This window comes from Lutra lutra, chromosome 14 (genome assembly GCF_902655055.1).
Source record: "Lutra lutra chromosome 14, mLutLut1.2, whole genome shotgun sequence".
Lineage (NCBI taxonomy): Eukaryota > Metazoa > Chordata > Mammalia > Carnivora > Mustelidae > Lutra > Lutra lutra.
Window position 1 is genome coordinate 82884802 of NC_062291.1, and position 24621 is coordinate 82909422.

Here is a 24621-nt window from a genome sequence, read left to right on the forward strand (position 1 = left end):
AACTGGAATTCCTTTTACACCCCAAAATATCATAAATAAAATTTAAAGGTAAGCCAGGGAAAGGTTTGCAATAAATACCGGAAGAGGGCAAATGCTCTTGGTAAGAGGATGAACTCTTACGAATTGGGAAGAACAAGTCTCTCACAAATAGAAGAATGTACGCCAAGGGCAGGAACAATTCACGGAACAAATACAGTCAGTAGCAGCTCCATGCTGGAGCTGGCTGGTCCAAGATCATGTCAGCCAATTCTCTACTTCTCATTTGGTGACATTATGTTGATGGCCTGAAATTGGCCATGGTGGGATTTTTTACAGCAGAGAAATCACTGACAGATCAAGGCTTTTTTGTTTTTCGAGGGGCAATTTAGTGTTACACCATTAGTTAACAGATATGTAAAATGCAGTCTAAGTGTGCCAGTAATCAGAGAGATACAGAATGAGATGAGGTCTGGACAAGAGGGAATAAGCCCCCTTCACACCATGCCTCCCGCAAATTACAACACAAAAGTCTGGAGAAAGTCCATAGAGCAACTGAGACTCTGAAAGTTGGAGAAAAAAATAAATGGACTGGCTGTCAGACCTCAGAACTCAAGGAACTACCCAAAAGTGAGTTCTTGTTTTTGTTTTTTGTTGTTTTTATGTCTTGGTCCGTGCTCTGGAGAGGTTCCTGGTCTGGAAATGCCAGTGTCACCAGAGCAAAAGGAGGCCCAAGGAAGGCCTTCTGGCTGCAGCCAATAGTTGGGGAACAGGGTGACTCAGTAAGAGCGAAACACCTTGACCATATCCGACCTTACTCCAGTTCCAGGTGGGGAGCAGAAAAAGACATCCCCTCTGCCCCCAATTGGTCACCACATCCTGGAGATGGCAGAGCCCTGCTTCCCAATCCTGCTTACTATAACAGGCCACATCTCTTCCCTGGAACAGAGACTGTGGGCTAAACTTTTCAGTAGATTTCCAATCACCACAGAGGCCAGAAGGAAGTGGAACATTTTTCACATGTCAAAAGAAAAATAGTCAACCAAGAATTCTATATCCAGTGAAAATATCCTTCAGGAGCAAAGGTGAAATAGACATCTTTGGATGAAGGAGAACCAAAGGAGCATGTCACCAGTGGACCTGCTTTAACAGAATAGTTAATGTTTCTCAGACAGGAAAGAACTGATAACAGAAAGAAACTGAGAATATCAGGAAGAAAGGAAGATGAGAAAGGGTGGATAAATGAGTAGAGGTAGTAGACCGGTCTTCAGTTTTAGAACTTGGTTTTAAGCAACTCTGCTTCATGGTTGAAAGCAAAATCATAGCATCTGAAGTGGTTCTGAGTGCACATAAAGGTAACACTTAAGACATCTATGTGATAAAGGGAGAAGATAAAGAGGCCTCAAAGGGGGTAATGTTTTTACACTTGAAGTGACAACATACCGATACTAGTAGACTGTGATAAATTACATCCATACGGTATAACCTTTAGAGCACCAGCTATTCAGTCAGGTGATTTTGTCCACCAGGGGACATCTTACGAAGTTCAAAGACATGGTTCCATGTGCAACTGCCATCTTGGTAGAAACGAAGATGCTGCTAAGCGTTCCACAACACACACAACAGTCCCATAGAACAAAATGTTACCCAGCCCCAAATGCCAACAATGCTGAGGTTGCGAAAGCCTGCCCTATGGCAAATTACACAAAGACATATCTTAAAACACTATAGATCAATCAACAGGGAACACTGAAAAATGTTCAACCGACCTATAGGAATTCAGGAAAGAGGAGCACAATAAACAAAAATCAGAGGGAACAAACAATATTAAAAAGGTAGACAGGTTCTAACACACCCATAATTGCATTAAAAGTAAGTGATCTAAACACACTTATTAAAAGACAGTGACTGACAGAATGGATGACCCAGCTCCATGTGGTCTCTGAGAAACTCATTTTCAATACAATGACATAGGAAAGGTAAGAGTAGAAAGGTGGGAAAAGACACATCTTGCAAACATGAATCAAGAGAAAACTGAAGTGGGCGTATGAGGATGAGATAAAGTAGACTTTAGAACAAAGGTAAATACCAGAACTAAAGAGGGCCAGGACATAATGACAAAAGAGTCCATTCACCAAGAAAACACAACAATCTTAACTCTGTGTACCACGAACACCAGAGCTTCAACATGCATGAAGGAAAAACTGATGGACTGAAAAGAGACACATTCATCATTGAAGACATCAACATCCCCTTTGAGTAAGCGACAGAACCACTAGACAGAAAAAAATGTTTTTTTTTTTTTTTTTTTTAAATATCAATTTGACAAAGCTTTGAAATGGTAAGACTTAGAACCAGCAAAGTCATGGAGACAGAGATGCTCTGTAATAATGTGGAAATACAAATATACATAGGGGTCCTGAAAAAATATTTAATTTATATGTTAAGAGGCTTAAAAGGATTATAGCACTTTTCAACCCAATACTTTCATTTTTAGAAGTTCTCCTAAGGGAATAATTAAAGTGTCCCAAAATTTGTCTGTCTATATCTTCACAACAGAACTAATTTTAATAGAACTTAGAAACATCCAAACTTGCCCACTAATTGGCAAGTGCTTAAAAAACTATTCTACCTACATATATAGTGCTATTGTTAAAGAGACATGTTTAAGAATTTTTAGTGCTGTGGTAAATAGGAATGATTTTCAGGCAAAAAAGTAGTCTGTAAAGCAATGTACTTACAGAATAATCTAATTATGTTAAAAATACACGTGAAATTCTTAAATACAACAATTACTAGAAGTATGACAATGATAACAGGGTTATCAGGGATTATGGCTCTGTGTTTTGCATGTGCTTGTTTTTACTTTCTGCCCACCTCAAATTTTAATCCTGAAGTGATGTCTTATTCATGGTCATAACAAACAGAAACCATCAACTTCCAAAACAGCATAAAAATGAGATAGATGACAGATATGGAGGATGTAATACTGTGCTGCATCTGGGAGGGAGAGACTTGATGGATGGTAAAAGTCTTGTGAGTCATTTTGAAAATAAAAAAAGGGTAAGAAAGTATGCCCACCAATATTCCTGAGTGACCACTTTTTTTGTTTTTAAATATTTTACTTATATGGGGGAGAGAGAGAGAGCACACAAGGAGGGGCAGAGGGAGAAGGAGAAGCAGACTCCCCACTGAGCAGGAAGCCCAATGCGGGGCTCAGGACCCTGAGATCACGACCCAAGCTGAAGACAGATGCTTAACGACTGAGTCCCCCTCCCCACCCCGACCCCTGAGGTGACCATCTCTGATTTATTGTGCAGGCCCTATTAGTAGCAGCATCCTGTTCTTCTGAGAGTTTGGATTAGGAGGTAAGAGGGGCAGCTGCCTCGGCTATTCTGAATGCACAGATATTCCTGATAAAACACACGTATTGTGACTACACTGAGCATTGTACTAAATGCTTGCCATGGCTTATCTCATTTAACCATCCGAGGAGCTGAGTTATCTGCATTTCACGGAGGCCCTGGCAAGGGGACCAACCAGAGGTCAGTACGAGGGCGGGTCTGGACTTGAATGACATCCATCACATCAGCTGCGAGGGCATACCTGGGCCTGCCGGAGTGCAGGGCTGGCCGGCAGGGGTCTGGCGGGGACGAGGGGTGCACGAGGTGCCTTCTGGAGGGGCGGGAGCACTCGCTGAGGAGAACTGGGCGGAGGGGCGTCGTGGGCTCGGAGGGGCCCGCTGATGTGCATGTTCTGACACGGGGACCATCTCCTGGAATTGCCCTGCAGAGGGGAGCAAAAGCCATGGTGTCATGGGAGTCACCATTCCCCGGGAGGGGGCGGTGCTGACTGGTCGGGCATTCTCCCGAGAGGGAGCCCATCGTTACTTGTGCAAACTTCACAGCTGGAGCAGAAGCACCCTCTGACCCAATCTGGAATAGTGGGTTTCTCCCAGAATTTTAAAAACTGGTTTAATTCATCAACAAATAGGCACAGGACACCTGGGCAGGCGCCAACAAGTATGACGACACAGACTACATCTGAAGGAAAGGATGGAGGATTTGTGAACTGAGGCAGTGGGTGATGCCCTCCAGGCTCAGGGAGAACCAAGGAAACCCCTGGGAAGGACGATGGAGGCTTCTGGAAGCCGGTTGAGGTGAGGGGCCTGTACCTGGAGGGTCACCACCTACATGGTGCTTTTGCTTTTAGGGCAGATCAGAACAGATGCCTCATGCCCCCCCACCCTCCCTCTTTTCCTCCTTTCTCTTTTTCTAAAAACAGCTTCATTGAGGTTCCCGGAAAGACGGCTAATTGCACATAGCGAAACCGGGTGAAGTGGGAAACTTTGACATGTGTCCAAACCAGTGAAACCATCACAACGAGCAAGATAATGACATACGCTCACCATCACCCTTGCCTCCCACTCCTCCCCATCTCCCCTTCCCTCCAACTACTGGTCTGCTTTCTGCCACCATGAAATAGTTTGCATTTTCTAGAATTCCACAGAAACGGCATCATAGAGTATGGACTCTTCTTTTTACTTGGTATAATTATCTTGAGATTCATCTATGATGTCATATATATTAATAGTTAATTCTCTCCTATTGCTGAATAGCATTGCATGTGTAAATAGACCAAAGTTTGTTTATCCTTTTACCTGTTGTTGGAAATTTGGGTCATATCCCCTTTTTTGGCTCTTTGAAAGAAAGCTGTGTCTTTGGCTCTCACCAGTAAAACTGGTGGTTCTTGCTATATAATCCCACATTTGGGGCTGAGAGGTTGTAAAGCATATTAGGAACCCAGTTCTCTAAACTTTTTATAGCAACGGAGATAAAATAGCTTATGATTTATCAAATAAGTGATAGTTCTATTTAAAATCATTTGTCATTTCTTGACACCAACACTGTCACTCATAATTTGGACTCTTGTTGAATGAGTCCAATATTCAAAAATTCTCATGCATATGGCAGAAATACTTGATGGGGATACCTAAATGTTGGAGTGGACTCTGGTGATAATTCACAAGGAAGCAGGAAAGGTCAGAGCCAGGAGGCGGCCAGGAGGAGACCAGCAGGTTAAGGACTTGGGGTTTGGACCGGCTCTTTGAAACCACAGGGTAGAGTAGACAGAGCTTACACAGCCCTGAGCTGGAGCAAAAGGGGCCCAGCCATGGGCTCCATGTAACTCTTAGAAATGCATGGGGAGGTACAGGGCCAAAGAGGATTCAGACCTTGCTGGCGGCGTCTGAAACCAGAGGAGGGGCCCAGAGGAAGGAACCTGCTTGGGAGGCAGACCCAGTGGGCCTCCTGGGAATTAGGTCTGGGTGTTTGGAGGGATCATGGCCCATGATGTACCACATAGCACATCACACCGGAGACACCGCCTCAACTGGATCTCGGAGAGCTTCCATGGCGCAGAGTGGGCCGTGGAAGAAGTGGAAGGAGCCCCCAGCCATTACGTCATGAAGTGGGTGGACTCCACATTTCAGGGATCTGGTCCCATCACAAACTATCTGTAGATCTTTGGGATCTATTCCTACTCAAGCTCTTTGAGAAACCCATGTCACAAGGCGCCCACGAACTTCTCACGTTTGTCGACAGCTTACCTTTGACATGCTGGAATGTGGCAGCTTCCTCATCAGGCCTTTGCTGAGGGGGCCGAGGTGAGCCTGACCAGGGTGGGAGCCGCGAGACGGCCGTGAAGGGCGCACACACCTGCAACACAATCGCGTTACATGTGAACAGGCACGTTTCCCCTCTGGTTGACTTGACTTTTTCTGATCTGTTCACAATCACGCTCGAAAAAGTAATTGACTTATCTTAACTCAATAAGGAAAAATTATCTAACATTCTTACGAGATTAAAAAATATATATTGATTTTTCTCCCCAAAGCCACTACTCTGTGAAATTAGTTTTTGCAATTTATAGACACGTGGCTCTGAGACCCCTGGGAGTTATTTGGTAGAAAGAGGCCATTTCAGCAAGATTGTCTTCGAATACATTTAGATCCCAAGCTACCCCAGCTGACGAAAATATTTTAAGATCCTGTGTCTTGTAAAAATTACTAATATAAGGGTGGGAACAAATGCATCAGTGCGATTCAGCCTGCTTACTCATGGAACGAAAAGCAAACAGTCTGAAGGGAAAGGAAAGGAGGCAGCTGGTCTGGCAAAGATTTTAAAAAACCAAAACAACGGTTTTACTATCTAAAAATCTGACCTCTTTCATTGCTAAGGAAAACAAAGCGAGAAGAGGAGCCGTTGCCTGCACGTTGCTTGCAAATGCCGTCTCTGGAAAAGATGACCCAAACCCAGCGTACCTTAGCTTTTCAATGGTGGTTTTTTTATCTGTAAACAGCAGGCGAATTAATGTCTTCCTTTTCAGATAAACTACAAATCCAGCAGCAAGAAGACAGAGGATGGCCACCAGAATTCCTATGGTTAAACCTTGGTTATCTGAAACAAAACACATTTTGCTCAGGCAAAGAGAGTCATGATGAAATACGGGAAGTATCAGATGGTGGCCCTCACGGCCACGTGAGCTCTGAAGGAAGGAGCAGGAATGCCGCGAGTAGATGTACTGATATGTTGGTCTTAGTTCAAAGGTCATTGTCTGAGGTTCAGTCTGCATCGCCAGTGATGCATTTCTGACAACTCTTGATAAACGGGAATGTCGTCCAGCAGGTGGGACCATAGCCCTGACCACATGCCGCCCCCAACCCTCCCGCTGCCCTGTGGACATGGTGGCCACAGATGGTGGCAGGGAGCCGGCACGTCCCTGGACAGTGACCTCTCCAGCCCCCATCACAGATACGCTCCTTCCCACGCCCTCCTCTTCTCATTCTTTAGCGCTGGGGTCTGTGTTTATTTTTTTAGACCAAGACTCTACTTCTGGACATTGTCAAAATAGGTGAGAAAGCCCCACAAAATCCATAGCTAAAAGGAAAGGCCCGCGGGTTTGCTTCTGTTAGATTTCGTTGTGTTTGTTACGTTAGGGACTCAAGTTACAGGTTTTGGGGGGCAAACCCCTTTCCCTGGGAGGGTACTTTTTATTTTCTCCAAGGGAACATCCCTTTTCTGGGATTTGCTCCCATTTTGTTCAGTACAAAGACACTGAGAAGCCCCCCTGAAGGGTGTGGAAGAGAAGGGAAAGTCAAAGCTTCAGGCTGGTTTCTGGCCACAGAAAGAGCCCCGGGGATGACCCTGCCAGGCTGGAGAGGAGCCGGACCGGCAGCTCCCACTGCTCTGCGGAGTCCTTGAGAGCACAGATGTGGGGTTCATGGGTCTCTGTCCCCACCAGCAACAAGCAGGGCGTGCCTCCCCGGCAGGCGAGCCACAGTCCCCTCCGGCTGCTGGGGACAGCTGCGCAGGTGCTGGTCCCCCCCCAGGCCCTCCCCCCCCCTGCTGCTGGCTACGATGCTCACCGGGGCTGACCGCCAGGGAAAGAACACCTCCCACCCTGTTTCTGGACTTCGTCCCCAACTGACAAGTCCTATCAGGGATGTGTCTCAGCCTAAGTAAGACAATCAACATATGACAGTCTTGATTCCCTTGTTAGTGTTACTGGAAAAGCCCTGCTTCTGGGTTTCCGGCCAAAACGTCATTCTTTTCAGACGGGGGCTCTGGCTAGAGCGCTGTTGTGTCTTCACAAAGCTAATGAATAAAGTGAGCAGCTACAGCACGAGCCACAATTTCCAGCTCCTCGCAATCAATCCGCAAGTCTTAAGCTGATCAATGCAGCCAGTCGAACAGTTCCTAGGCCCCGCAATGAACTTGGCTGCACCATCCGGGCCACCTGCCTTCGTCTGTCGCAGTGCATGCCATCACGCCACTCAAGCCAGCAAACCGGGGCCCCCTGGTCCCCTCACCCGGTGTAAACACCAGGTCTCATGTGGCTCCCCACGGTGGCCCACCTCCCCAAGTCCCCTGGTCTCCCCTCCCTTGGCAGTGCTCTTGCTGGGCCATGCTGGGCCTGCTCCGTGTCTCTGGGCCCCGGAAGAAAGGCTGGCACATGGCAGGTGCTCGAGAAGTCACAGTCAGGCTGAGGGGCAGTGGGGGCAGGGAGGCTCAGGACAGAGCTCCCCACTCCTGCCTCTTTGTGTGCGTTTAAGTGTACTTTCATGCAGTCATGGTGGCAGGGGACAGAGGCACGGATGCTTCCTTGCTCCAGTGAAGGACAGGCGATCTCGGACTCCCTGGCTAATGGGAAGCCCCCACACGCGAGTACTGCGGTCAGTACCAGAGCGTCCTGGCCAATCCCCTCCAACCCCGATGTCGGGGGAACGGGGGCCTGTGCCCCTATCTGAGCAAAAGCTAGAATCCTGCCAGGTGAGCACGACACACGCTTTCTGCCGGCTCCAGATGTCAACTGCAGGGCAGGGAACGTGCTGTGGTCAGGGCGGAGACGTCAGCGAGGAAAGGGGACGCTGGCCCAGGGCTGTTTTCCTGCCCCCCCCCACCTCCCAGCAGGAATGCTCACTAGACAGCAAGACTTTCTGGTCCTTTCTGTACTTGCTGTGGGGCCTGGACCTGAGGGCGGGGTTGCCTGGAGTCTCTGAGAGGGATGCTGAGACCCGACCGGGTTTAAGGAGAAGGATGATCAGGAACTCATGATACTTTCTGCGGATGTGACCCTGGGGCAGGTCCTCCCTCTCCCCCCATCCCAGCACTGTCCTCACCACCTGGCCCCGCAGAGCAGCGTTATGTCTGTCGTCTTTAAGACGTGGTGACGCCACCACCAGTTACAGCAGGACATGAGGACATGGGGTGTCCCCTGTAGCAGCACAGCCACCGAGTGAACGTCTGAGAGTCACAGGGCTCAGGTGACCTCGGGGCTGGCCCTCTGCACCTTTTTGTTTCTTTCCCTTTACAAGGGGTGTTGTTCAGACTTGCCTCTTCCCTGCCTGACAGGTGCTCAGAGAGAGCCGCAAGGCACCTGGAGACCATGCGTCAAGGTCACCCCGGGAGAAAAGCAGTGGGGAGCAAGCGCAGCTGCTAGGAGGGTTTTTTTTTAGGGGGAGAGGGACTTGCTCTCAATCGTAGCTGTGTGGCTTTGGGGAAGTTACTTACCTCCCCTGAGCCCCAGGTCCTTTATTTGTAAGGAAGGAAGAATGATAGTGGCTTGGGCGTGAGGCAAGCGTCTGAGGAGATCGCGCAAATGCAGCTGACGCCCAGCACGGTGACTGCACCGCACAGCTGCTCAGTGCACAGAAGCCTTCTTGCTTCCCCCAGGGGCTGCTGGGGCCGCCAACCCAGACTAGGAGGTGACTCTCTAGTAGGCGTTTTAGGAGACATTTGGCCTCGCACCTCTTGGTCCCCCATGCACTGACGCTGGGCTTTACAAAGTCCTTTCATCCCACACCCAAGTTTGTACCTGTTTGGCAGCCCCCTGTCAAAATGACCTTGGCTAAGCAAAGTGTCATAGGTGAACAAGGGACAGAGTCAGCCACTCAGCCAGAGCGGAGTGAGGACCTTGGCAAAGGTCAAGACGGGACAGAGCCTGGACATGGGCCTCGGGCTGTGTCAGGCCCTTGTGGGGGTGCACTGGGCTTCCCCCTGGGGGCGGTTATACCTGCACACCCACGGACCACTGGTGAGCCCTCCGTCTTGTTTGGAAAGATCAGCACCTGCCTTCCCACGGTCCCCCCGATCACTTAGCACCCACTCCTGGGGGCATGCTGTCCCCGCTCACCTGCTCGCCGGACGGGGCCGCTGTCTGTGCTTCCCCCGAAGCCAAACTTGTCACAGAACGGAGGCGCCCAGTGGGCCTCGCAGTGGCAGTTCTTGTGGTTGTTACACACCTGTCCGGGCCGTGGGGGAGGGGACACCGACAAAGAGGAGCAGCATTAGAACCCGCCCTCCACGAGGGGCAGTGGCAAATCTCTGAGCTCTAATTGGCTACCATACGGAAGCAAAGGCCCTGTGGTCAGAGTTCCCTCGAGCACTGAATACACAGGTGGGACCAGAGCCCAAGGCTGCATATGTAACAATCTGCCTCTTGGCTGCTGTCAGGGCAATGCTGGAGATTAGGGGGGGCATCCACTGCTTCCCACCCCTTTTCCCTCCATCAACTGCTATGTCCTCGTTTTCTTTTTCGTTTTTACGTGTCCTTTTTTTCAATTCAGAATCTCCCCCCTGCCCAATGACCACAATGAGAAGCCCCCTCCATGGTAAGGAGTGACCCCACTTCAGGGCTGCGGAACCCGAGCCCTCGGCCATCCCAGGCCTGACAACCTATGGGCACAGCCATGCCTCCTGCAGACACAAAGTTCGGAGAGGTGGTGGACCCACTCTAATGTCTCATGTCTGCAACACCCACCTGCCTGGGGAGTCTCCTAGCAGCCCCACCTTGCCTCTCAGCCCCGCGGACTGGCCACAGCCGACCAAACCCTGGGGTCTTCGTGGCAGGAAAGGGGTGCTGAGAAAGCAGGAGGATGGGCTTCACTCTGGGATAGGGGGCCAGAGCCCCCCAGGGAGGGGCCAGCTCCAGCTCACCTGGTTAGCAAGGGTGACCGATGGAGGCGGCTCCCCTAGCCTGAGCTGGCCGTCAGACCTGCTGCCATCACTACGGAACTTACGGAGCTCCTGCACGCGCAAGGGGCACAGGAGCTCGGAAACAAGAGGATATTGTTTCTCTGAAAACGGGGGGCATGCTGTGGGCACACTGGATATGGGCAAGTCGCTAAGAAGAGCTTCTGACACATCTGGAATGGGTCGCCTGCGAATGACCCTGCAGGGCTGCTCAGACCAGGAAGGATTCCGCAGTCGGGTTGCATCTGAGCATCCCAGGTTCTCTTCCGCTTACAGAAGCGAACTGTGCATTGCAGATGACGGGCTTTGCGTGGTTTATATAAGTCAGTGCAGACCTACAGTCAGACACCCATCCCAGAGGCCTCAGCCCTGCATCCAACTATTGCTGGATGGGGCTGAACACATACTTCTCTATTTAAGGCAAAAATAAAATGTTTGGAGTAGAGGTCTCATTTGTGATGTTTTCCTGCTTTCACTGATTTTTTTGTTGCTATTGATGATCCAAACATCAAAAGCCCCAACTGGGCACCTGGGTGGCTCAGTGGGTTAGAGCCTCTGCCTTCAGCTCAGGTCAAGATCTCAGTGTCCTGGGATCGAGCCCCACATCGGGCTCTCTACTCAGCAGGGAGCTTGCTTCCCCCACACCCCCCCCCGCCTGACTCTCTGCCTACTTGTGATCTCTCTCTTTCTCCCTGATAAATAAATAAAATCTTAAAAAAAAAAAGCCCAATTCCTTAAAATAAGACCAACAGTCCAGACAACCTGTGATAAGTTGGAAGCTATATTCCTATAAAGCTAAACCCCTGCGGCATTGATGACTGAGTGGCCCGGCCTGTGCTGACACTGAGCGTCTTGCCTGTCTCTCAAAGACGCTGCTGCTGACCTATACCACCTGCCACACACCTGCGAGGATTCGGGCCCGGCGCTGCCCACTCCATTTTGCACAGTCTCCCAATGCAAACTGGAGTCAGGTGACTTTTTTGCAGCTGGCAATAGAAAGACTGGCAGCTTTGCTGTCCCCTTTGGAGGCACAGCTGGTGAGCCTGGTCTCACTTGGGGAAGGGCTGTGGTCAAGTGACTCATCACCAAGTCACGGCAACTGTTCCGTCAGTGTGGGCCTTTCCTCTCCAACATGTGGATGGGAGCCCAGGGACGCTGTCAGGTGAGGAGCCCAGGGTCCGCCCCCAGCATGCCTGCTACCTGGTCACGTGACCTTGGACAGGCACTACTGCCTCTTGGTCCTGGGCTCCTTCATAATGAGGCTGCACCAGACCATCTCTTAGGGCCATTAGAAAGAAATCTATGATCCAATGAAGACATAAAAGGATTTTGTTTTATATTGACAGTCAGCTACACTCGCAGTCAACAAACCGGCCAGAGATGGCATTGCAATCCTTCATGGTTAGAGCACAATCGCCACTTTATGAAAACCCCATAATTCTATGTTAGAATCATTGGTGAGTGTCTGCAAGTTTTAAAAATAGAATTGGGAGCATGATTTCTGCAGATAGGGTTTCAGAAAAACAAATGAACCCCTGGCATGGCTAACCAAGATTAATATGATTCCCATTGGAAATAATTAAGCCCATCAGAAAAAAATAAATTATGTTTTAAACAGTTAGAGTCCTCTTCTCTCCTAAAAAAATTCTCTGAACTAAAGTAACCACTTTCTTTAGCTGAAATGCATTGTGTGAGATTTCAAGAACACGTCGTCAGTATGTTCTGTCTCCCTTGGTTTAACTGCTTTTGGAAGTGTTTCCATTCAGACCCATGCTCTGAATCTTGGTCCTTAAGAGAGACAGCTCTGTTCGAAACCATAAGGCAAAATCCTTTACGCAGGAAGGTGAGTTTTAAAACTACTTTGAAGATGACAAAGTCCCTTTTTAAAAAATCACAGGATGCTCATCTGAGAGATAATTATGGCTCCATCTGATTTTCTTTGTTAAATAAAAGTCACATTTCTCCTGCTACGTAAAGGTCAGAGAAAATTAGTGTCTTTAGAAGAAAGCACGGAAGCGACAGCTATATTTTTTTAGAAGTTGCAGATTGCAGAATCCTTTACAAACAAACGATTTGGTGCTTTGCTTGCTAGTGACGGGCTACAGGAAGCCCACTGGGCTGCTCACCCCTCTTTGGTGACACTGCTTCACACACTCCTGAACGCCGAAGACACTTGTGTTTTGACAGCGACGATTGAGGCAAATCTGCGGAAGGAGGAAAACACGGTAAACGTCTCAGCCCCTTTCCAACCACACGCACCATATCTGTGATCTCAAAAGGGAAAGCAAAGAAAAGTTTGAGGAAGATGATTTTCCTTCAGCTCCTACGGGGATAGCACAGCGATGCCCTTTCCATCTACCTCTGACCTGGATTTGAGCACCTGCTTGCGGACTTGGCACATTTCAGGACTCAGGTCAATGTGGTGCTTCATATGGTTTCGTCAATTAGGAGAAGAGGATAACTGATTTTTGTTTAGAGCTTGCAACAAAACCTATGAATTGCAGCATCTCCACCCCCCCCAACACTGACCCCCCACCTGCTCCTTCCATTGAAAGATAAAGAGAGAAGAAATGTACCAGCCCTCAACCGGGGGCCTGTGCAGACTCAGACTCCAAGAATCCAGGTCCAAAAACCTTTTAAAGGAGATACTGACACATGGGAACGTTTCCAAATTACTGACCCACAAGCACTGTCACTGCCACAAACCATCAAGGAAAAGGCTCAATGGAGGAAAACAGACAGTTCCCTTGTGTTTATCAAGCCTTTGCAGGGGTGGTAGTTTCCTAAACCATACCATGCTGGTTGCAGGAGTGTAGTCTTATCTTAAAGGTGCCTAACATACTCCAGACTCAAAGGATCAGACCCTTTATTTCCTCTAAGATGTTACAAATCAGTGGAGGCAGAGGAAGAGAAGTCTAATTTTTAGATTGCAGAAGCATTTCTGATTGAGTAGAACCTCCCTACGGGAAGTTCGTACCAATGACGCACTTTGAAAATAGTGCCAGTTGCCCAGGACAACTCCCAGGGCTGCTGGGAATCTTGGTCAAGGGGACTGTCACATTCCAGCTGACAAAAGAAACTGAGGTTACAGAGAACGCAGCCGGACCCGGGTCAGAACCCCTGCATATGGGTGCCGCTCTCCTCTCAACCCACGAGCAATGAAGGCCAAGGACAGCTTTCAAAGAACTCGTGTTCTGCGGGAACGGAGATGGAAGTGCATTTACTATTGCACATGGAGGAAAAAACTCATTGACAAATCGAGGCCTTGGAATTTCAGTGTTCAGACGCACCCGGTTCTGGCTTCTGGCTGTTCAGACTACAGTTTAAAATATGAGTGTTGGGGCGTCTGGGTGGCTCAGTGGGTTAAGCCTCTGCCTTCGGCTCAGGTCATGATCTCAGGGTCCTGGGATCGAGCCCCGCATCGGGCTCTCTGCTCAGCAGGGAGCCTGCTTCCTCCTCTCTCTCTGCCTGCCTCTCTGCCTGCTTGTGATCTCTCTGTCAAATAAATAAATAAAATCTAAAAAAAAAAAAAAATGAGTGTCATTCTAATGTCAATGCCAGAAAAGAAGCTGACATGTGTGGTTAAGGAGACCCCAGGAATGTACATTGTGTTTCATGTACCATCATCCCATTTCCTTCGGGACAAGACACTTGTGGCTCAGAGTATATGACTGAACGGGGCTGAGGGCACAGAATTCTTGTTCTGGGGACTTGGCCACGGAGCTGAATCTATCTTTCTATTTTATGACTTTCTATTCTGTGACCTCCATGTTCGTGAATGATTTCATAATCATTTTGAAAGTGGGGGTCCTAAAAAAAGGTATGTTGATTAATCCTCTTTCCTAAAATGTTTTATTAACTTGCTTTCATTTAGCCTGACAAGAAAGTCTGCTGAGAAAAATCAATGTGGCAGAATGTTAAAAAGAAACCTCAATTTGTTTTGACTTTTCATTTTTTACTTTCTTTCTAAACCCCCAAATATCGCTGTCCGCCTTTCCCCCTGCTCTCCAAAAGACCTCCCTTTGGCTTCAAGCTGATTCTCTCTCTCTTCCCCTCTCCTATTCTCTCTATGGGGGTCTCTGAAAATACATACGACTTCCCGTTCTGTCCAGGTGAGAACAAGCCGTCACTGTGCCAAAAACCAAGGCCGCATTTCCAAAAACAATATAATAGGCTACTGTGTTTGCTTCCCAAGTAATTTCCTGGCTGGAAACACTCCTAACGCCCAGAGTGTAGAAATGACTTACTAACACTCAAAGACTGAGAAACCGAGCTTGATTTTCCCAAATCTGCATCTCCATGGTTAGGCCAGGATCTAGGATTTATTAACTTTGCCTTCGAGGTGCAAAGAACTGGATTCCAGAGACAAAGTTCTAGGAAGGAGTAGATTTAGGAAAACAAACCGACCTCCTGAGTCAGTTCCTGGACAGGACGCTTCTCCACAGGCCCCTTCCAGACTTACTTTTATGATGCGAGTGAACATGTGGGTCTTACTTTTCCATCTGCACACTTGGTGCCGGCAAGCACAAGCCCGGGGTCCGGGAGGTCATCGCCCAAGTACACGTGGGTCCCGCGGCACAGAATCCGACCTCCTTCCCGCAGCGGGATGTTTGTTTCTATGGAGACGGCATTGGTACCAATGACGGGCCGGCTGGCACCTCCTTGACACTGGATTTTTCCACATTTAGCATCTCTGCAAGGGCGAGAGCAAACAGTCCCCGAAGAGGGCAAGTCTGGAACCGGCTCTGAACCACGTGGGAAGATCAAAGCGATGACGTGCTTGGGCCGCGGGTTCCGTACCTCATCTCGCATTTGGCAAATGAACTCTTGGAGTCTTTACCACAGTTGCCGTACGGGTCACCTGCAGAGTTGACTCTCTCAAAGCAGATCCCGGGAGCAGGTTTAGCACCTGAAACAGAAGTCAAGCAGCACTTCCACCTCCTGCAAGGGTTGCTAATAATTTGTCACTGACCGGCACTGGGATTTCAGGTTAAGGGGAGATGGGTTTGGTGTGCAGAGAAATCACGCCTGCACCTTGGCTGACTCCTGAGATGAGCGGGCCAGGGGCAGCCTACCACCCTCGCCTGGCGTCGCTCGTGGTAAAGCCTGCATTTCCTAGCTCATTCTTCTCTAGGGCGGCTCTCTGGGCCCAGGGTGCGCAGCCTTTCAGGAGACGTGGCCTGGCTATGGGACCAGACCTGACCCAGCGCAGAAAAAAGGGGGCTAGCTGGCCTCAGGCGCAAGGGAGTGTGCTCTCTTTAATGGCATCTCCTACAATTCTGGTGAGAAAACACACGCTAGAGCGGGCTCAAAGGAATAATGATGACCATGGGGGGATGCGGGTAGAGAGGAAGGGAGCAAACAAGCAACACAGAGATCCTACACAACATTTTCAGTCCTATAAAGCTCCCTCTGAGAGCAAGCCCTAGCGTCAGTTAGGGCCCATGTTAGCAAGGCAGAGAGTGCTCTCACAGGCCAGCGAGGGAAAAACCCCACAGTCATTTTGCACGGAATGACAGTGCCCAGTAGAGGGGCATGTGGGATCCAGGGAGCGCAGGACATGGGCATTCCTAGCACATCTTTTGGCCAGGGAAAGAGTGACCTTGTGCTTGGAATTCACACGGCCAAAGCTTTGGAGGGTTCTTAGATCCTAGGCAAAGGGACACCTGTTGAAGACGATGTGAGAAATTCAGGAAAATGGTTTATACTCTTCAGAATAAACTGTGCCTTGTGGTGTGGGCTTGACCCACCTTCTTTCCTATACTGGTGTCCAGGTGGGTGCTCTTTCCGGTAACCTTTCCAACTGCCAGGATGCCCACTTCCCAGAACTCACTCTGTCCTTCACCTTTCTCTGCACCCAACTCTGGGGAAGCTCCCTACACTTCCCAAGGTGACAACTGACTTATCTAAGATACCAGTCTAACGATGGACAAGGGAACAGAAGACGTTGTTATTTCTAAAAATTTCTTTCTTTAACCTGCACCTGATTCCTCTTCATCAGGCAGGAGCAGACATGATCCCCCTCTCATTTAAAAAACAACAGACAAATCAAACCAAACAAAACCCTTGCAACAGTTGAGATGGGCTGTGGGTTCAGCCATTGGCCTCTGCGGTGAGGTACTGGAGTCCCGAACCTCTCACTTGCCCATTCTCTTTTTTTTTTAAAAACCATGTTGAGACACCTCTCCCAACTCATTTTTAAGGGCATGACGGCAAACAGGACACAGTTCTTGGTCATGGGAAAAGGCCAGGTCTCTGGCTCAGAAGCATCACAGTCTTTTCCTGGTACCCTGGGTTCCCATTTCTGCTCGCAGCGTGGTTACACCACTGACCCGCTCAGCTTCTGCCTACTACAGGTCCAATTCTTCCATGTCCTCCCGCCTTATTCTTGTTCCTCTACCCACTGCAGGTGGGAAGATGGGGAGGGCGTGTCGAGCCTGTGTTCTGTTTGATGGTACTTTGATCAAAATACCTGGATCTAATTGATCAGTTTTAGAAAAACTGGCATCTAGAATATATCAACAACTCAATGGTTGTTTGTGTATTCGCATGGACTCAATGTACTTGTTACTTGCCTGTCTGGTTTTCTCTTTCTCTTTCCTTCTTTACTTTTTCCTATTCTTTCCTTCGTTCTGTCCATCCGTCCATCCATCCATCCTCCCATCATGTTGCGCACTTCATTCACACACACAGTTATCTGGCCCTCACTATCTGCCAGGCCCTGGGGGTGTAGGGGTTGACTACTGTGGACAAAGCCTCCTGCTTGCTCTCAAGTTGCAAGGAAAAAAGTGCAAGCAAATGAGTATCTTCCTCTCAAGTCCCGGGTTGGGGAGTGTTATGAAGGAATCAACCAAGTCGGAGCGCCCAGGGGGCTGTTGCGTTAAGCAGGCTGGTCAGGAAAGAACTCTTAGAGGAGGGACAATGAGCTGAATTCCACACCTCAATCCTACCAGGGATCCTAAGAGGCAGGTCTCATTATCCCGTTTTATGGACAAGAAAACTAGAACCCAGGAGGTTAAATGTGTGGCTTAAAGCCAGGCAGCGGGGCTGCTGGAGGGTGGAGCTCAGTCTGTCCTCTCTGGTGCTCTGAGGTGTATCAAGGCCCCACCCGGTCTAGGTCCTGCACGGGCCTTGGGGACAGAGAGCAGAAGACCTGAACTGCATCCGCTGCCATTGCTGAGTGGAGAGCCATGCTGGTATGCGTGTGTAGACAGGGCAAGAGCTGTAATGGATACTCTCATGCCGCTCAAGTGATCCCAGACTTAGGCGGATGTGAGATAGGGAGCTCCTTCTACGTGCTGTAAGGCCGATGGAAAAGGCTTCAGTCCTTCTTTCCCTGCCTTGGAAGACCCGCCAGGATAAAGGAGTGCCAGCAGGTCCTGGCGGATGCTGAGCTCTGGAACTGGGGAGGCAGAATTGGTATCTCTCTGCTACTGATGCTGGGTCAGTGCTTCATAGGGTCTGTCATGCTTGCTCTTATCAAGTAATTTATCCACTGGGAAATGTGGTCACTTTAAAAAAAAAAAAAAAAAACCTTGCTGCTATTTGAATGTGTTCATTGATTAATTTGTTTTCCTGGTAGGGAAAAAAGAGATAAAAGAGATTTTATGCGTGCGTGTGTGCATGCATGCACGCGTGTGTGTGTGCGTGTGTGTAGAGATTTCCAATCCGTTTTAGACACACGAGCTCGTGAACAGCTAGAAGGTAGGATTGGAGGAGGGCTGGACTGGGGTGTGCAGAAGGGTAAGATGAAGAGGGAAAGAGACCAGTTGCCACCACGATTTAAAACAAAGGGGCACATTTTATGTAGGAATACCACAGAAAGTGGCTAAAACAGGAAATCAAGCAAGGGGGTACAAATAGTATTTAAGCAAGAATAAAATGTTTAGAAGAGAAAACCAATGCTAGGTCACTGTTTGGGAATGTGGACCTGGAAATTTGACAAAACTGGGTCTTCTAGGGCAGGGGACCTTGGGATTCTAATGCCCCAAATGTCAGTGGGCTGTCTGGCCTGGAAAACCAGGTGTGTGTGTAAATCCCTAGGGGCAATAGAACAGCATTAGTGTTTTCTGATAACTGTGAAGTGCTGTGTGTGCCCCAGTAGGTCACAACACACTTAAAGAGAGTTGCCATTTTCCCACAGAGAAATGGCCCAGAAATATTGATGGCAAATTTTAATACGTGAATTTTTAGCAACATGGATGACAGAGTCCAAAGTACTACAACATACTATCCATTAACTTGGTGAAAAATATTGGAAAGTCCCATTTTAATCAAGAAATATTACTTTTTCTTTTACTCTCCTATCTCATGAAACAAAGCTACTCAATGTCTTTACATTTATCTTTGGTCTCAAGGTCTCTGGTTGACTGATCTTTGACGAAGGTGCCAAGAAAGCCCAACGGGAAAGAGTAATCTCTTTAACAAATGGTGCTGGGAAAACTGGATATCCATATGCAAAAGAATAAACCAAACCCTTATCTTCTACTGCTGCAAAAATGAAGTAAAAAATGGAGTAACGACTTAAATGTAAGACTTAAAACTTACAGTTTCAAGGAAACATAGGGGAAAAGCTCCTTAACATTGGTCTTGGCAAAGACTTCTCGGACATGACACAGAAAGCACAGGTAACAAAAGCAAAGACAGACGAATGGGGTACGCTGAACTAAAAAGCTTCCTTACAGCAAAGGAAAGATAATCAACAAAATGGAAAGCAACCTATAGAATGGGAAGAAATGTCTGTAAACCATCTATTTGACAAGGGGATAATACACAAAATACATAGGGAACTCCTAGAACTCAACAGCAAAAAAAAAAAAAAGAAAAAAGTCCCAAATAACCAGATTAAAGAATGGGCAAAGGAACTGAATAGACACGTCTTCCAAGAAGACATAAAAGGGCCAACAGTTATACAAAAAGACACTCAGCGTCTCTGACGATCAGGGAGATGCAAATCAAAAGCACAATGAGACATCACTTCACATCAGTCTGAATGGCTAGTATAAAAAAAAAAAAGCAAAAGATAACAAGTATTGGCAAGGATGTCGAGAAAAGGAAGCACTTGTGCCCTTGTACCGTACATTGTGGGGATGCAAACTGAGATGGCCTTTGTAGAAAACAGTATGGAAATCCCTCAAAAAATTAAAAAAATAAAACCGTCATATCACCAGTGGTCCTACTTCTAGGTATATATCCAAAGGAGCTGAAATCAAGATCTGGAAGAGATTTCTCAACTCCCGTGTTCACTACAACTTTATTCACAACGCCCAAGACATGGAACCAAACTGTGTCCACTGATGGACAAATGGATAAAGAAAACGTAGTAGGCACACAGAGCGGAAGACGACTCAGCCTTAAAAAGAAGGAAATCCTGCCATTTGAGACAACGTGGATAAGCCTGGATGACATTACCCTAAGAGAAATCAGTCAGATACAGAAAGACAAATACTGCACCATCTCCCTTATATGTGGAATCTGAAAAAGTTGAACTGATAAAAGCAGAGAGTAGAATGGTGGTTGCCAGGAGCTGGGGGAAGGGACGTGCTTGGGGGAGGCATTAGTCAAAGAGTGCAAAGTTTCAGTTACGCAAAGCAAGTCCTAGAAATCTACTGTACAACAGAGTCTACAGTTAATAATACTCTTATGCTATGCTTAAAATTTTGCCAAGATGGTAGATTCTATGTTAAGTGTTCTCTCTCTCTCTCTCTCTCTCACACACACACACACACACACAAAGAGGCTAGGAAGAAACTTTTGGACATGATGAATGTGTTTCTGGCATCGGCCATGGTGAGGGTTTCTTGGATAAGTGTGTATTTCCAAGTTCATCAAGGCGTGTGTATTCAATACCTACGGCTTCTTGTATGTCAGTCCAGTTGAGTAAAATTGTTAAAAACAAGTCTGTTTCCACAGCACATCCTCTGTACTTCTAGCTCATTAGAATGCTGACCTTTTTATTCTGTTGTGATGCTGTCCCTGGAAATCTTATTTTTAGGTACAACTACCCACTCTGCCAACAGGGAGTCTTCTGATTTTGCTTTTTTCTATCCACTCAGCAGGTGTATGTTCATGATCTCCATAGCCTAATCATTCATCCTGTTGCTCGTCAAAGTGATCTTTTAAAAGCTTTTTTACCAGAATGAAAAAAAAGTGGAGGCATGAAGTCACACCCTAGGCATAATTAAACAGGTGATAAATGCCCTTGTCTTTTCTTAAACCCAATTTTGTCAGTCAACCTCCATGAACTTCCTAAAAAGCACGGACAGACGTTCATGAGGTCCGCTGTGCCTTTTTGACTGGGCTGTGAGAATCAAACGACATGATCGAGAGATTAAGAGGTCAGTAATAAGCCATTCTTTCCGATGCATAGATTTTTGGGGGTTTCCATGCTTTGTATCTGGGCATGTATGGGATCTAAGGAAAACAATGAACATTTATCACGCTTCAGTTGCTTTCGGAAGGCTCCCCACCCCCACTTTGGTCTCTATAACCAGCCAGGCTGCAGAGTTCGAAGAGCGAGGGTCTAGGACTGAGAATAACAGTCTCCCAACCCACCGCACTCTGGCTGGACCCCTCCTAGGACAGCCTGTGCAGTGGGAGAGGCTCCTGGCAGAGCGCTCTGTGCCACAGGCCATAGACTGGGTCCATGGTGGATACGTGCCCAGGGCGAGGTAAATTCACATCTCCCTCGGAACCTGACTGCTGGAGCTGGCTGGTTGAGGCTCCTGGGCCACTGTGTTGTCTGACATTGCTGACTGCATCCCTCGGGGCCATCTTCCATCACTCCCATCCACGAGGCTGGGGTCCACATCCTTCTCTCGTCCATGCCATAGGGGCTGTCCCCTCCTTGGATTTACCACACTGGCTTCTCTCTCTCTCTCTTTTTAATCTTGTGATGTCCCAAGTCTCTGGCCTCACTGTCAAAACCCAGTGGACAGGGGTGGTCCCTCAGGCCTGCACAGAGCAGATGTGTGCCAAGAATGAGTGACTGACGAGCCGCTGGGGAGAGAGTTTGGGGAAAGCATGTTCTGCCTCAGCTGCCCTCCCCAGAGGAAGCCAGTTGCAATTTCTATAGAACAAAGCATCTTGGGTAGGTGAATCCTGTCCCCTGGCTCATCTTTCCCACGGCTCTGGATTTTCACTTACACATTTACATCAAAGGAAGTATTACCACACTGTCCAGTGAAGAAATAAGACAGAAGGCCATCAGGAGACAGGTTTTACAAATATAGGCAAAGAGAAGAAACTGTATGGGCAAGACAACCAGAAAGAGGGCTCGGCGCTGACCCTGGGAGCAGAAACAGCCCTTGCATTCCAAGGACACATCATTAAGGAAGAAGGACACAAGCCCCCAGAGACAAGTCCTGAGCACCTCGGCTCAGGCCAGTTCCGAGAGTGGAGTAGGGGCCAGCCAAGTGTTTCATGGGGCTCTCTCACTTAGAGACAGAATGGTCGATACTTTCAGAAGCGTAAATGACTTCTCCCCACTGGGAAGAGGTCAGGAACGCACAGAGACTAGGGTTCAAAGTTGCCACACTTAAAAGTGTCTGTCTTCACGTTTTCACGAAGAGACTTCACGTCTGTCTCTCGGAAAAAATGACAACAGTGTTCTCATTGCTACCACCACAGCGCATCAATTTACAGCCTTTGAATTCTTAATAACAGAACACTTAGATGTTTTGCCATTATCCAAAGATAAAATTTAGCCTTTCAGAGGGAATTTTGACATCACCCTGTATTTTACAATTACACAGAAAGTGAAGGATTTTAATTACCAGTTTTATCTTCAGAGGGATAAAACTTACATTTGTAATTGTAATTTGCAAGTTCCAATGTCATTATGTCTTTTGAAAGAGAGATGATGACATCTTGCATTAAGTTCACAATTTACTTGATCTAATCTTTTCCTTAAAATGACTCTATTATGCAAATGCACTTCTCGCGTTTGGGCGCATGGGCTCCTCCCTCTCTGTCACTAACTGTCCCACCCCCACTTCTCATACCCACAGACAAAGCCACTCTTTGGCAAAACTGAAGGCTGTCCCATTGTTGTTGTACTTCTCCCTTTCTCTACTCCAAACTGACCTTTGCATTCAATGGAAAATGAAGCCCAAATGAACAAGTTTTATCACTTCCTTCTCATGCTGCGGGAAGAAGGGGAGACTCTCCTGCCTCTAGACAATAGGGCTCTTGGCAAAAATCTCTTCTCTTCCCATCGCTCGTCACCAGAGTTGTAGCTGATTAGTAAATGTACTGCCCCAGGTGTATCATAATAACGCAAACTCATTTAAACCAACCTTGCAGATAAACACTGAATATTTACCAGCCCATAAAAACTGTCTGGCCGGCTCACACTACATAAATCAAGCGACACTATTTTCTGGTGAGTGATAAAATAGATAAAACTAACATATTTCAGGACTTCCCTGATGCAAATTGTTTGTGGCTCTAGACATGTAGTTATCCGTAAGATTAATTTCCAAGTAACGCTTTCAGTAACCATGGTTCAGATAAACAAGGTTGGTAAAAGTAAATTTTCTGCCTGAAGAAAAATATCCAGCTGTATTTCAGAAGGAATAAAGGTCATGTCACAGGGACAGAAAATCTTTGTGGCTATTAAAACCAAACTGGACTAAGGGGGTGTAGCACAGGCCACAGTTTGAACTGCAGATAACAGTTCTGTGCCTGACACTAGCCCATAAGGCCTTGAGATACAACATTTGTGGAAGAAGAATCGGGGGGCCAGCGGCGGGGAGGGGAAGAATTTAAACTCCTCTCCAACAAGAACATTATCAACACTACTTAGGAAAAGAAACAAATGAACGAAAACCCCAAAAGGTATTCTAAAAGGGTATTACATTGCTAGCAAAGAGTTGGTTGCAGGCATATGTTTTGAATTTTCTATCATTCTATTTGTAGAAAGATTTGGAAGCAGGATTAGTTTATTGAAATCCAACGCCGGGTTGAGAAAAGTCCATTTCAAAAGGGAATAAGGGAGCTGGAAGGGAAGGCTCTGTCCGGCCAGCGCTCCAGCAGCCAGGCCTGGAGACGGATGGACATCCTGAGCATAACTGGACGTTTCCGGATGACTTGACAGTTCTGTCCAGTCACTGGGGCGCGCATGGCACGGGCCAGCAAGCAGGAGCCCAGTGACCCTGGGGCTCTGAGTCATTGGGCCTCAGAGGGGAACGAAAATGGCCCTCCAGCAAATGTAGTCCAGAGCCCAGAGCATTTGCTAACCGTGGGGGAAATGAAATATGGCAAATGTGTTCCTGACAAGAAGTTCTCCCTCTCTGAATCATGGGAAGCTAATTTAAACCAAGCACCGTAACGCAGCGTTAGAAGGCTCTCAGCCCCGTGCATCTCGCTGGCTGGGGGCCTGGCTGTGGAAGTCACCCCCGCCCCCGGGATCGCAAGGGTCACATCCCGACTCTCCTCCAGGTCCAAGCGAGAGCGCAGAGGGATGCTGGGAAGTCTGTTCCTTTGGCAGAATCAGGTTCTCGAGTCAGCAGCATCTGGTAAGAGCTGGACACCGAGGAATATGTAATAAATGAGAACGGGGTGAGAAGTGAGGCTCTCTGCTCTCCAGGTCGCAATCCAAGCTCTGGACAAGCCCAACTGCCTGCAGTTCCCTGGAACGCCCCCCTCCCCTGCTGGTGTTTCTGTTCCGCATGCAGGAAGTACCCTTCCCCTCCCACCCCTGCCAAACGGTGTCTCCAGGGCCACCACGTCTAGGATGCCCCACTCCATGCTCTGCCACTTCCCAGCACTCACGCCAGCCCCAGGACACAGGCTCATTGGTCCATGAGCTTCCTGTGGGCTCAGTCAGAGCCTCCTTCTAGAGTTCAGACTTCCGAGGCGCCATACACCGAGCACGCGACTGCACGTGATGCAGCACACACGAGAGGTCACGGGCTGTGTTCAAGGACAACAGGATACCCGTGGGCTAGCCCAACTACAATCCCCAGTTTACAGCTGAGGCCTGAGGTCGAGTAGTCTGTTGAAGGTCACCTCGTTAGCAAGTGGTCTGTTCAACACCCATGGTAGACAGATAACGGCCCCCGAAGAGTCCCACATCCTAATCCTCAGAATCTGTGAGTATGTCCCCTCACAT

At 48.0% G+C, this 24621-nt stretch overlaps 1 protein-coding gene across 1 annotated transcript in view; it reads right to left on the minus strand.

Moving 5' to 3' along the window:
* ADAM12 (ADAM metallopeptidase domain 12) overlaps nt 1-24621 on the minus strand; it is a 354460-nt gene that overhangs the window by 21739 nt on the left and 308100 nt on the right. The window contains exons 15-21 of the mRNA XM_047702993.1: nt 15309-15417; nt 15003-15201; nt 12635-12712; nt 9670-9778; nt 6299-6434; nt 5585-5693; nt 3583-3762 (exon numbers count right to left, since the gene is read on the minus strand). Of these exons, the coding sequence (XP_047558949.1) occupies nt 3583-3762; nt 5585-5693; nt 6299-6434; nt 9670-9778; nt 12635-12712; nt 15003-15201; nt 15309-15417 (920 nt within the window). The remainder of the gene's footprint in view (nt 1-3582; nt 3763-5584; nt 5694-6298; nt 6435-9669; nt 9779-12634; nt 12713-15002; nt 15202-15308; nt 15418-24621) is intronic.